The sequence below is a fragment of the Chrysemys picta genome, chromosome 13 (assembly GCF_011386835.1).
Source record: "Chrysemys picta bellii isolate R12L10 chromosome 13, ASM1138683v2, whole genome shotgun sequence".
NCBI classification, from domain to species: Eukaryota; Metazoa; Chordata; order Testudines; family Emydidae; genus Chrysemys; species Chrysemys picta.
In genome coordinates, this window is record NC_088803.1 from 53,023,385 (window position 1) to 53,036,424 (window position 13,040).

The 13,040-nt window shown below is 59.5% G+C and overlaps 1 protein-coding gene across 3 annotated transcripts; it reads left to right on the plus strand.

Moving 5' to 3' along the window:
* The first annotated feature begins 1,528 nt into the window (after positions 1-1,528).
* Positions 1,529-12,185, plus strand: REM1 (RRAD and GEM like GTPase 1). 3 transcript variants are annotated; one of them, XM_042842607.2, is made up of 6 exons: positions 1,529-1,808; positions 2,833-2,977; positions 3,150-3,492; positions 4,421-4,503; positions 10,171-10,381; positions 10,892-12,185. In XM_042842607.2, the coding sequence occupies exons 2-6, from the start codon at positions 2,900-2,902 to the stop codon at positions 11,167-11,169; spliced, it is 993 nt and encodes a 330-aa protein (XP_042698541.2). In that variant the 5' UTR covers positions 1,529-1,808; positions 2,833-2,899; the 3' UTR covers positions 11,170-12,185. The 3 variants fall into 3 exon arrangements, with proteins under 3 accessions (XP_042698541.2, XP_023964682.2, XP_008170402.2); XM_024108914.3 differs by having other exon boundaries at positions 2,929-2,977; XM_008172180.4 differs by lacking the exon at positions 2,833-2,977 and having other exon boundaries at positions 1,539-1,808.
* The last annotated feature ends 855 nt before the right edge of the window (positions 12,186-13,040 follow it).

Below are 13,040 nucleotides of genomic sequence, written 5' to 3' on the forward strand. Positions count from 1 at the left end.
ATCAAATATGAATATCAAGTGATTAATAGAAAACTCCCAGAGCCAAAGTGCTGGGGGAAGGGGTTTCCCTGCCGACTAGCAGAAAATGAGCCCTGGAGAGCAGGCCTGGTACAGGGGCTGTCTCACCCATGGAAGGTGGGAAGTGCCCTTTGATAGGGGATGGACTTTCAAACACAGGAGGAGAATCTCCTCCAAGGGTGGCAGGCTGAAGAAGAATCCTGCTGAGTTGTTCCTTCTCCATTTTTTCACTCCTGGAGAAAGCTGCCCTGTAAGGAATCGGAAAGCCCAGGAGCTTGGACCGGGGCTGCAGCCTGAACCAGACCCACAGTAGGAGCTGGCTTCCCAACACCAGCCCCTAGTGCACCCAAAGTGGGGCCTTTGCACCCAGATTCGTCCCTGGGGGGCCTGATCCAGCTCTGCTGAAGTGAGAGCCCTTGGCTGGGCCCCACCATAGCGGGGACCAGACAGGAATCACGGTGTGTGTTGACAGTGCCCTAGCCTCACCCACACACCTCTCAGTGTTGGGCTGAGAATGCGAATCGACTAAGGACTGGAAAGGAAGGAAGGAAGGTGCTTAGAGTGGTAGCAGCCAAGGTGACAGGAGGCCTTCTGATGTGTTACAGCAGCTCTTCGTGCAGTAGTCTGTCAAATCTACAGCCCCGTGTTACACGGCAGGATCACCGACACGACCACCCAGCCCTGGGGAGCAGAGTGCCAGGACCACCGAGGGGACTGGCACACACTTGGCTGGGGAAACAGCTCAGGCAGCCTTCCAAGGATCATCCTCCTGTCTGGCCACTTCATTTGCTGGCTCTGTCTTTGCCCCCTACGGGGATGCGGAAGTTACCCCAGTCCTAGGGATGGTATTAATTGCCTGGGGCAACAGGGTCTGGAGAGGGATAGTCCAGGGCTATGCTGGGTGCTGGAGGTATAATCTTCGCTCATGTCATGTGGGGGGGGGGGGTGTCTAGAATGCTGCCCTGAGATTATTAGGCCTGAAGGGGCAGGTCCCTGAGGCAGGGGCTGTGGGCGCTGCAGTGGAGTGGATGCCCTGGTGACGAGATCCAGCTGGGGGTGTGGAAGTCAGGGGGCTCAGGCTGGGGTGGGGGGGGGCATATACCCGTGGGTGCTGGGGGAGGGGATGGGCATTGGATTCAGCCTGGGGCAGAAACAAGGAGGAGGCCGGTGGCACCTTAAAGACTAACAGATTTATTTGGGTATAAGCTTTCGTGGGTAAAGAAACCCACTTCTTCAGATGCAAATAAACGTTCGTCTTTAAGGTGCCACCGGCCTCCTGGTTGTTTTTGTGGCTACAGACTACCAGGGCTCCCCTCTGAAGCCTGGGGCAGGGTGTTCGGGTGCTGGAGAACTTGATCGCCCGGTGTGGGCCCCTGGCCCCTGGGCTAGGGCAGCTGATCCCCGGCACAGAGCTCAGACCCCTGGCCTGGGGGGAACAGCCTTGGGCTGGGCCAGTGACTCCCTTGGCGGATTGCGGGGCGGACCTTGGAGGCGCTGGGTTTGGGCAGGGGTGGATCCCGCGGCGCTGGCCCGGGCTCGGGGAGTGGATTCCAACTCCGCCCGCTCTGAGCGGCACCGGGCGGGCAGGGGAGGGTCCCGGGACCGGCCGAAGGGGGCTCCACCTCCCAGGGTTTAAAGCCCTGCGCTCGGCGGCTGCGGCGCTACGCGATGAGGCAGGGGAGCTCCAGCGGCCGGGCGTTGGGTTCTGCGGGCTGCGGGCGGTCGGGGGCCCCCGGACAGCGGCTCCGGTGAGCCGGGGAGCGCGGAGCAGCAGCGGGGCCGGCGCCGAGGTGAGCGGGCTGAGTTGTGCGAAGAAACTTTCCGCTGCGGGGGCCGAGAGCTGGGGCGCACGGGAGCGCAGCGACCCCCCGGCAGCCCGCGCTGTCCTGGCCCCCTCCCGGCGTTCAGCCTTGGCCGGAGACTCTCCACCCCGGGCGCGCCGTTCCCCGCTCCCTCGGCTGCCTGGCTCGGCTCCCCTGCCCCAGCGGGCTGCCCTCCTGCGCGGTGCCCTTTCCCCGGCAGGACCGGGCTCCGGGCTGCGCCGCCCGCGGCCGCCAATGGCTCCGCTCCCAGGGCCGGAGCGGGACCCGCGCAAGGAGCCTCCGAGCCCCGGAATTGGGGCCGCATCCCGGGTGGGGCCGGACTCCTTGGAGGAGCCTCGAACCCGGGGCAGGTGCGGAGAACGGGCGCTTGGCGCTGCCTGGCCCGGGTGGGAGGACGCTGTGTCTGTCGGGATCGCCTCCCTGCCCCTCCTGTGCGCTGCTCCCCAGGCTGGTACAATGGTGCCTGTGCCATGTGGTGGAGGTTGGCACCGCTGTCCCCATGGCATCGGGACTCTTGGGGGTTTGGTGCCAGGCTGAAATTCATAGGGTGGGGAAACCAGGCCGGGAAAGCGCATGGGACAGCGCTTCCTCCCTGTCCTTACCCGACACAGAGGGGCGAGGGTCTTTCATGGGCCAGTGCCAAGCTGGCAGCTGTGGGTCCCACCCTAAACCCAGCCCCTTCCCAGCAGGTGAGATCGGCGAAGGGAACATTTCCAATCCCTCTCCTCCATGGATCAGCCGCCTTGCCCTTCTGCCTCTCCTTTATTCCTTCCATCTGGCCTGAATAAAACCCTTCCCACGCTGCTGGGACCCTACTTGTGTCCCAATCCCAGCTGGGTGAAAGGGCGCTGGGTGTGGGCAGCAATCAGACCCCCCTCCTGCCTCCCCCCACACGTTTGCCTTCCTTGCTCTGGAGCTGAAGCAGAGACGGGCTAACACCCAGGATCCACCGGGCTTTGAAGAGTCTTTGGCTCCAGATTTTTTTTTCCAGTTTAAAAGTTGTTTGGCTGAGACAACGCAGGGCGGCTGGGGAGTGCGTTAGGAGACCGGGATGATTTATGTTTGTTTCTTCTGGGCCTGCCTCCAGTCAGGAGCCAACCGAAGTGGAACTGAAAACGATCCCCTCTGTACCTAAGGTGAACGTAATCAAACTCCGAGGGCACCCAGGGGTGGGGCGGGTCCAGTCCTGGAGAATCCCAGGCAGAGCAGGGCGAGGAAAGGCAGACAGGGACCTCCAGCTCCCCAGCACAGCGCTCGCCTCCAGACTTCCTTCCACAAGCCCGTCGCTCGGCCTTTTCTGTTTTGCAGAAGATGACTCTGAACACGCAGCAAGGGGGCAAGGGCCCTGTGTGCAGACGGGCCAGCACCCCGGTCCCCCTCTCCCACCAGGCCAGGCCAGGGATGCGTGAGCTGAGGCCTAACCCCAGTGAGTCCCATCACCCTCCACTTGGCTACTCCTCATCCTTCGAGCCTGGAGACAAAGCTCCCGTCATGCCGCGCAGCAGCTGGTCATCGGACTCGGCCGACTCCGACAGCTCCTGGGAATCCTTGTATCGGGTGGTGCTGCTGGGTGACCCTGGTGTGGGCAAGACCAGCTTGGTGAACCTCTTTGCCGGGATCCAAGAGCGGGACCTGCCGGAACAGCCAGGAGGTAGGGGCCCTGCCCTGGGGGAAATGCAGCGTGGGTGTCAAGCCGGCTGCCCCAGGTCTTCCTGGGGCTCTGCGGAATGAAATGCTCTTGAGGGCCATGCGGGGCAGAGGTTGGGGTGTGGGAGTGGGTCACAGCGGGCAGAAGCCCTGTGTAAACCCAAGCCAAGGGGCACAGTGGAGAGGCTGCACTGACTGCTTGGGAGCAGGGCAGAGCCACTGCTTAGCAGCGAGGAGCGTGCCGCCAAACATGGGAAACGTGCCCCCAGTGCCGTTCCCCATCTCTGGGGCTGGGCAGGGGGAAGTTAGCAGGGCACAGTGCCAGCTGAGAGCCACCGGTGGCTCAGTTCTGATGTACCTACTGTAGGTAACACTGTGCACCCCCTTGAAAACTGGGGGGTCCTTAGCTGTGGATTTCAGTGGGTTTGAGATGGAAACATGGGAGGGAGGGAGATTGTTCTGACACGCATCAGGGGTCAGCCGCCTGGGTCCAGTCAATGCCAGTTGTCCAGCTGCCTGCTGGAGCCTCGGTACCTTTGAGCCTCCCCACAAGCCAAAAAATAACCTGGCAAGGGGGGTGAGTGAGTCCTGAACCTGGGAAGAGCCGTGAGATGCCCCAGCACCTTCCCCTCCTTCCAAGCACTAAGGCAGGAGAGTAGCCAGGCTTCCGCCAGGGCATCGCCCTGGACCTCACCACTTTCCCACATCCTTCCATGGTGCTGGCTGGTTGGTAGCTTTAGTTCCTCGCCTAGAGGATCAGTTGTGTTTTCCATGCCCTGTGTTTAGCCCCACCACCCTGGGGTGCTGCCTCCTCCCAGCCTGAGCAGCCAGCAGACTCTCCCTCTGCGGAGCTCAGCGGCCCTGGGCCTGGGCTGGAGGCCCTGCTGGGCACGCGGAGTCTGGCTGACTTGGATGCATCTGGCTTGTTTCAGAGGATGCCTACGAACGCACCCTGTCGGTGGATGGGGAGGAGACCACGCTGCTGGTGATGGACACCTGGGAAACAGAGAGGCGGGTAGGGGAGCGTGCATGGGGCGTGGCAATCACAGGGGCTGTCTGTGGGTGGGGGGGAGGTTACCTTTTCAGTGAAGTGGGTTCTGTTGATAGACTGGAGCGATTTATTATAGGGTCTATTGCTGTTGTAAATGCCACAATGAACTTGTATGAACATAAGAACGGCCCTACTGGGTCAGACCAAAGGTCCATCTAGCCCAGTATCCTGTCTGCCGACTATGGCCAGTGCCAGGTGCCCCAGAGGGAATGAACAGAACAGGGAATCCTCAAGTGATCTATCCCCTGTCGCTCATTCCTAGCCTCTGGCAAACATCCATCCCTGTCCATCCTGTTTAATAGCCATTGAGGACCTACCTTCAATGAATTTTTATCTAGTTCTTTTTTGAACCCTGTTATAGTCTTGGCCTTCACAACATCCTCTGGCAAGGAGTTCCACAGGTTGACTGTGCGTTGTGTGAAGAAATACTTTGTTTTATTTGTTTTAAACCTGCTGCCCATTAATTTCATTTGGTGACCCCTAGTTCTTGTGTTATGAGAAGGAGTAAATAACAGTTCCTTATCTACTTTCTCTACACCAGTCATGATTTTATAGACCTCAATCAGATCCACCCCTTAGTTGTCTCTTTTCCAAGCTGAACAGTCCCAGTCTTATTAATCTCTCCTCAGATGGAAGCCGTTCCACACCCCAAATCATTTTTGTTGCCCTTTTCTGAACCTTTTCCAATTCCAATACATCTTTTCTGAGATGGGGCGACCACTTCTGCACGCAGTATTCAAGATGTGGGCGTACCATGGATTTGTATAGAGGCAACGTGATATTTTCTTTCCGTTATCTACGGCCGGCTGTGTGTCCATGCCCACCGGCGCATGAGACGGGGCTGCAGGGACAGACCCTCCTGCTGGACCCTACGTCCACCAGGCCCCACTTTCGCTTTCTGGGGAGCTGCTCTGGCCACTGTGTGACGTCCCCAGCAGACTGTGGTCACTGCTCCCGTCGGGCTGTGGCTGGAGAGGGGAGGTCAGGGTCAGCAGCCAGTAAGGGGCTGAGGGTGACTTCCCCAGTGGAAAGCTGACTGGCTCATCAGGTGGCCAAGGGAGGAGCTTAACACCCCTGGGAGCTGGAAGGAATCCCCCCCCCCCAAGCTGGGGGTTAACTGCTGTGGGAGGAAGCAAGGGCTTGAGTCGGCTTCTCTTTCCAAAATGTGGCAATTTTAAACTCTGGGGGGTGACTCCGGACAGACCCAACTCCCTGTCCCCCCCAGCTCCCCACAGAGCGGATGCTCCAAGCTAGGCCCTTGGGGCTGATTCTCCCACCTTCCCTCCGGCGTAGCTGCTGATGCACCTGCAAAGGGGGTGTCGGCTGCTGCCGGGGCAGAATGGCTGTGCTGGCGGAAGCGCAGGCGCGAGGTGCCAGGCAGCGGGAGCTGGGCCCGAGACGTCCCCGGGGAAGGTGGAGGGAAATGTGCCAGATGCCCAGGCTGAGTGTGCTGGGAGGTGCTGGGGTTCGGTTGGCTCCTAGCTGTGCAGGAGCTGACGGGGCGAATGACGGGTGAGGACAAACAAAGGGTTAATTCCACGTCATTCCTGTGAACCCCGCTTTGCATCTCTGGCCAGCTGCCTCCTGCAGCTCTAGGCCTGCATGAGCTCTCTCCACATCAGAGCTGGGCCAGGCACGGGAGGCTTGGGCCAGCCCTTTGGCTTCTGGTTCATACGGGCTTGGCCTCCTGCTGCATGAAGCTTCCCAAACCCAAAGGCAAACTCCCCAAGGTACTAAGTCTCGGGGTCCAAATCTTGGGGGTCTCTCTCGGCAGGGCTCTGGCACGTGCAGCTTGTCCAGAAGCAATGGCGTGACCACTCGCTGGAAAAACCGTAGTGTCCTGTCAGAAACACCTGTGTCTTCTGCCCCGCCTCTAAAGAAGAGATTGACTGTAAATTGGCATTACTGGTTCTAAAGCCCCTAAGCCTGTTGGTCCTGGCAACATTTGCTGACCAGCATCTCTGCAGTTTGAGGTTTGCTCCCTCGTGTGTGAAGCTGGCTTCTGTTCCCAGCACGAGAAATAGCGGGCCGGTTTGTCATAGAATTTAGGACCACAACGGCATGCAGAATGCGTGTGGATTAGCATGCCCAATCTGTGCATCTAATCACGGTAACTGTGCATGCAAATTAGATGCACCTTTTGCACAAGCAGTTGTACATCTAAACAGTTTGAAAATCTGGTCCTAAAGTTTTAAAGACTTGAATTTATTTCCACTATCCCTGAATTGCATTTTTCTACTGAGTGCTATTTCCCCTCGTGAGAAGATACCGATTGTCGAGTTAATTTGTTTAGGGACACAGTGAACATCAACATTTTGGCCGTGATGGGTCCTAAGGCCTGGTACCCGATGCCCCTGAAATATCCCCCCTGCCCCCCCCCCCCATCCTTCCCATTTTAAAAACCCACATTAAAAGCTTATGTTTTCTCCCAGGGGCTCAGGCCTGATGATAACATTATCTAGCTCTTATGTGGCATTTTTCATCAGTAGATCTCAAACCACATCACCGTTGTTAATGTATTTATCCTCCCACCCATCCACCCCCCGGTGAGGTGCTCTTAACCCCAGTGTACAGACGGATGCAGAGGTGGTAAGTGACTTGCCCATGGTCACCCAGGAAGTCTGTGGCACAGCAGGGAATTGATGCCAGGCCTAACCACTGGACCATCCTTCAGCCCCTTCCCTTCCAGGCCCCCATTCCCTTGTAAATGGGCTCCCCGGCGCTTGCTGGTGGTTCGCAATTGGAAAGGGGCTCATATTTCAGCCTGAGGCCCAGACCCCTGAGCGTTCTGGCCGGGGTTTGGGGCTGTACGAATACAAAGGGTGTCATGAGCTGGGTGTGTTCCCCAGAGGGTGCTGCAGCCAGTGGTTCTGTTGTGAACCCTTTAAAGCCCTCTTCCTTCTCCGGCGTGGGAGGGCGGGTCCCCCTGAGCCCCCAGAGCCCCATTGGTGTTTGCAGGCGCTGGGCTGCCACAGATGCATGGCCGGGCAGCCTGCACGTTTGGGAGCGGAGCCCTGGGGCTGTAATTTGCAGCTGACAGATTGAGGAGGAGACTGGGTCAAACGCCCCCCCAAAGCCAGAAGCTTTTAATCTGCAGGTTATTGACGTGTCTGCTGGGCGGCCAGAGGCTGCGGGAGCCTGGGCTGCTGTCTGATGGGGACAGGCTGACGGCAGCGGGGGCCGCGCCGCACCTGCACCGGGGCTGTGATGCTGAACTGCTTCCCCCTCCTTGCCCTGTCCGCAGCCTGGAGATTTGCACCCTCTCTGGGGACCCGTTCCTTCCAAGGGCTCAGACTAGCCCCAGCTGGCAGGGAGCAGCCTGGGGGCAGGCCTCATCCTTCAGTAAACCTTGAGCGCGCTACCGGTTCCCCATTGATTGATGGGACTGTTCAGCTGAGCCGTTACCCACTCTTGGCCCCAGCCCACAGACTAGCGGCTGGCTCAGCCCCACCCCTGCAGGGAGCAGAGAAGACTCTTCTGTTCGTACTGCTAGACAGCATTGCTGCTGAGGACGGGCCGGTATAATGCAGACACTGGGGTGCCTTGTCTTGTACCCAACGATCCCGGTGGCTGGCATCCTTGGTAGCCATCAAGGCCACCTGGAAGCTGGGGAGGGCACTTATTATACAAGTTCCCGCCTCCTTCCCCATTAAGGGCAAGAGGGAAATGCTTGTTTGCACCCAGTACTGCCAACAGCAGCGAGGATACGGCTCTTCCCATGCCAAGTCACTAGCCCCCTGACTCCATGGAGTCCCCTTCCTCATGGCTTTGCCAGGAGCCCCTACCCGCTAGCTGGCCCAGCTGTGGGTGCTGGGAGTGGCTGTGTGAAAACCTGCGGGATGGATGGGGGGATGCACAGGTGTGGGTCCAGTGCAGGCGGAGGGGAGAGGGCGGATCTCAGCGAAGCTAATGAACCATCACAGAAAGCAGGGTCCCGCGCTTCCGCCAGCGAGATCTGCCCATGGTGAGTGGTGAGCAGAAATCCCGGCGGCCGGCGGGGGAGGCTGGACTCGCTGTCAGGCTGAGAGGGGGAGGGGCAGCTGGGGTCCAGCGGTGCTGGCTGGTACTAACGTACTCTCACCGCCTGAATTAATGCTTGTACGGGAATCCTGGGAGTGGGCACCAGCCTTGGCCTCCTCCTGAATGTCAGACACCTGCAGAAAAGGGTAATGATCAAATCCCCGTAACGATCCCTCTGGGCACATGACGCAATGATGGCGAAGCGGGTGGCATGCTCCCCAGGCACAGGTGTGGAGGGCTTACCAAGGCGAACAAGAGCGCGAAGGATGGTGTGTTGGGCTCGTGGGAACGGCAGGAGAGCCTGGCTGGTCTCCCGTGCCAGGGGCATGAGGGTGTGAATGAAAAACCAGCCCTGACACCACCCTGCCAGAGGCAACGGGCTGGCAGGCTGTGGACGGGTGGAGCTCTAGAACCAAGGGGCTGTGGTTTGAGGAAACCAAACCAAAGTCTTCGAGAGCCCTGGGGGGAAGGGACTGGTCCCCCAGGATACAGCCTGCGCTGACACGCAGGCCTGGAGTGACAAGAGCCAGGGGTGTTGTCTTGGTCGTCCCAGTCACGTCTGAATACGAGCGAAGCGATTCCAAGCACAGCGAGGAAGGAAGCAGCTGGTAAAACCGCCGGGAGCGGCAGAGTAAAGGTTTGGCAGCAGTGCATTGTGGGCAAGTGAAAGGGGTGCATCCCGCATTGCTCCGGGGGTGCAGGCTCCTAGTCACTACGCCTGTGCAAAATGCTAGCAAACGTCAGCGGCAGCATTTCCCACGCACTGGAGGAGCCGCCTACGCACAGCGCCAGGTGGGGAAGCCTCGGGCTCAGGCATTTGGGTAGAACGTCTGGCCCCGAATCGCTCTCGGAGTTCCCGCCACGCCGGGGGGCTGGAAGAGCCTGGCTGGGTGCTCTCGTTCCCCACTCCCTGGGCCAGGAGCGGAGTCGAAGCTTGCGGGACATGCCACCCCGCCACCCCCTCGCACGTCCTACCAGCTTGGGCTCTGTCAGGCACGTGGGCTTTCCCCCGTCACAACCAGCCCGTACTTACTGCCTCTGAATGTGGCTCCTGGAGCCTGGGGGGGTGTCCACACCACAATCCGTAGCGTGACTGCAGCCCAGCGAGACGTGCCTGCACTAGCATCACCCGTGCTAGCGTGGCTAAAAATAGCAGCACAGGCTTAAATGCCGACTAGCACCCCTAGAAGGGTAGGACTGGAAGGGATCTCGAGAGGTCCTAGCTTGGATCCCTGATGCGCGTGTCCGGGCCACGCTGAAGCCTGTGCCAGTGTGTCTACACGGCTCTTTTCAGCAGTGCTAGCACAGGGCTGGCCACTCAGGCTGTGATCTCAGCTTGGTGCAGTGCAAACATCCCCTCAATTGACCTGGTAATTCCCAGCCCAGGGCCGGAAGAGCAGGTTCAGTAAGGAAGGTGGCCAGCCAGGCAGAAGGCGTAAGTTAAAGTAACCCAATCCTTGACGCTCCTCCCAGCTCCTCGGCACGTAGGTTACCCCGGCACTGGGAAGCACGTGAGGAGCTGGCCGCAGCACTGCTGAGTCTGGCCCGCCGTCGGCGAGTGTGTGTGGCCGATGGCTGTGTGCCCCAGTAACACCGTCTTTCCCTCTGCAGCCCCAGGAGGAGGAGAACCGGTTCCGCAATCACTGCATGCAGGTGGGGAATGCCTATGTCATTGTCTACTCCGTCACCGACAGGGTGAGTTTCGAGAGCGCCTCTGAGCTGAGAATCCAGCTGCGCCGGACCCGGCAAGCAGAGAACATCCCCATCATCCTAGTGGGGAACAAGACGGACCTGGTGCGGTGCCGAGAGGTCTCGGTGGAAGGTGAGCGAGCAGGGCCTGTCGTCCCCACCCTGCGGGAGACAGTTCCCAGCCAGCTGTTCGGGGACTGGGAACTGAGGGGAGAGGGAGGCTTCTTGCTTGGTGTCTCCTGCTGCGGCTTCTCAGACCTAGCTGAGATGGCCAGCGAGAGATTGTGATGGGACCTGCTCATCTGCTGAGCGTCCATCCAGGAGTGCCACTCTCTGTCCATCTGTCTAGTCCTCTGCCATCTGTCCAGCCATTAAACCACCCATCCTACTTTCTTTTAGCAGCCCATCCTGTCACCTCCATCTCTGCCCTCCCCTTAGTCTGCCATCAATCCAGCCTTTCCGCCAGCATCTCTCCCTGCACCCATTAGCTACTGCCCTGAGCAGGTGCCTCCCTGGCGTAATCTACTATTCGCCGCTTCCCCGGTCCCGTGCCCTGTGCAGAAAGCACCGCCTGGCTCTGCCGGGAGAGAGCTCTTTGTCCTGGTGGCCAACTCAGGTGGGGTTGGACCCATTCTCTTCCCAGAGGGCCGGGCCTGCGCCGTGGTCTTCGATTGCAAGTTCATCGAGACGTCTGCCACCCTCCAGCACAACGTGACGGAGCTCTTTGATGGGGTGGTGCGCCAGATCCGCCTGCGCCGGGACAGCAAGGAGGCCAACGAGAGGCGCAAGTCCATCTACAAGCGCAAAGAGAGCCTCACCAAGAAGGCCCGGCGCTTCCTGGACAGACTGGTCGCCAGGAACAACAAGAAGGTGGCTCTGAAAGTTCGCTCCAAGTCTTGCCATGACCTGTCCGTGCTCTGAGACCTGTCACAAAACAGGACACTTCCTTCTCATGCGTAAAGGGATGGCCTCTTGTACCTCCCAAGTGGCTTTCTGCCATGTACATAGGGGTTTGTAAACTTTCTTCTCGGTTGGTGGCATGTGGACAGGACCTTTCAGGGGAGAGACGAGACCCGTCTGGAGCAATAATCCGGGAGACGGCGCCAACTTCCTAACCAGAGCCTCAGAACCAAAGTGACACCAGCAACCCGTGGGGAAGGACTCCTTGCATGGACTGAATGTCCTAATCCCCGATAGCGCCTCCTGCCAGCCCTGCCACTTGCCTGGAGCCCTGCAAGAGGAGGCGAGCAGAGAGAAGCTAAGGCAGGTCTCCAGGGTGCCAGGAGGCACCAGGAGGTGTTCTAGTGTTTGCCCATGGAAGTGGGGGGGGGGGAAGCTGCCCCGGAGGGGCGGGGACTGTGGGAGAGAAGGTGGGGTGTTCCCTGGTGCCTAGAGATAATGCAAGTCTGACTTTGCCAGCGCCAGGGATGGGTTTGAGCAGGACACTCAGATCATGGAGCAGGGGCAGTACGGCCACCGGCTCTGCTGGAGTCCACAAAGCCATCACCAAGGTTGGAAGATGCCTCTGAATGCTGCTGGGAGCCAGAAGTGTAGCTGGCCCGTGACACCGTGCGCACAGGCACTCTAGAAATCCCTTAGACAGGAAGGCCCTGAGCTGGGGTGCAACGGTATGTCAGGGTGGGGGCTGGCGGCGTTTTGCTGCCACCTCTGGGCACATTAACGTCAGTGGGGACAGGGGAGAAGAAGGCAATGGAGAAGCATCTTCCTTGGGTAGGAGTCTGGGGAGGCCAGACCCCGCCTGTCTCCTGGCCTGGGGTTGGGGACTGTGCCGGGGGCCGGGCGGTGGGCATGGTGGGGTTTTTGTATCACATCTCTCTTTTGTACAGTGTTTTTAGGATGGAGGTTTTTCTGTTGTCTCTGTATGACCGCGGTGACGACCCGCCGAGACTGGCAGAATAAACCAGATCTGGAAAGGCGCCTGTCACCAGTGACTGTGTAGCGCCTTTTGCCCTTTAACTCCCCCTGCAAGGGGCTCCTCTCTTGGATTTCCCTGTGCCCCCCAGAGAGGCAGGGAGCTGGGCCCACTGCTCGTTGTACCTGCTTCCAAATCCGAGATGGGCAAAGCCCAAACCAGACCCCTGAGTCTGACCCCTGGGGGAGCTGGGCTTCCGAGCCGGACTCTGAAATGCACCTTTAATGGGGGCAAATGGGCTGGATCCATTGGGCTGCCGTGAGAACTTCCTGGGATTTCCCCAAGCAGGGGGGCAGGTTTGATTTCTGTAGACCCCCTGAAATGGCAGCACAGAAGCACATGGGGCAGCTGGAGGGACTTGGTTCACACACAAGGTTTCCGGGCGGCTCGGAAATCCCATGGAATAGCCTGGAGGAATTGAGGCCGGATTCTCCAGTCTGCCAACTTCGCTGTGTGCTACCTCTGAGGTGCAAAGTGAACTGAAACTGGCTGGAGAGTCCCCTGGGTGCAGTAGGGAGCTGGGCCATGTACAGCGTAGCTGCCCCCTTCCAGGAGCTGAGTGGGAAGGGAGGGGTGGCGAGGGCGGGAGCAGAGCTCCCCGGAGTTACACAGCAGGAGTGAGAGCAGCAGGGAGCCGGTGCCGGCGCCGGAGCCGAGCGGTCAGGAATCGGCAAGCCGCAGTCCGCGCCCTGCAGCTGCCACCGAGCACAACATGGCCGTAGAGGGAGGAGCGGGGCCCGTGTCTCCTATGCACAGATGGGGTGATTTCATTGCTCAGTGACTGTTAATCATCCTGGCTGTGGATTCTGTACCCCGCACCATGTGCACCCAGCGCTGTGCCAAGGGGATGTCAGCTCAG

Bases quoted from the DNA above. Each gene is read 5' to 3' on its own strand.
- REM1 (XM_042842607.2), top strand. From the start codon at position 2,900: ATGTTTGTTTCTTCTGGGCCTGCCTCCAGTCAGGAGCCAACCGAAGTG. The intron at 3,493-4,420 runs GTAGGGGCCCTG...GGCTTGTTTCAG, and splicing joins CCTGCCGGAACAGCCAGGAG to AGGATGCCTACGAACGCACC. The intron at 10,382-10,891 runs GTGAGCGAGCAG...TTCTCTTCCCAG, and splicing joins CCGAGAGGTCTCGGTGGAAG to AGGGCCGGGCCTGCGCCGTG.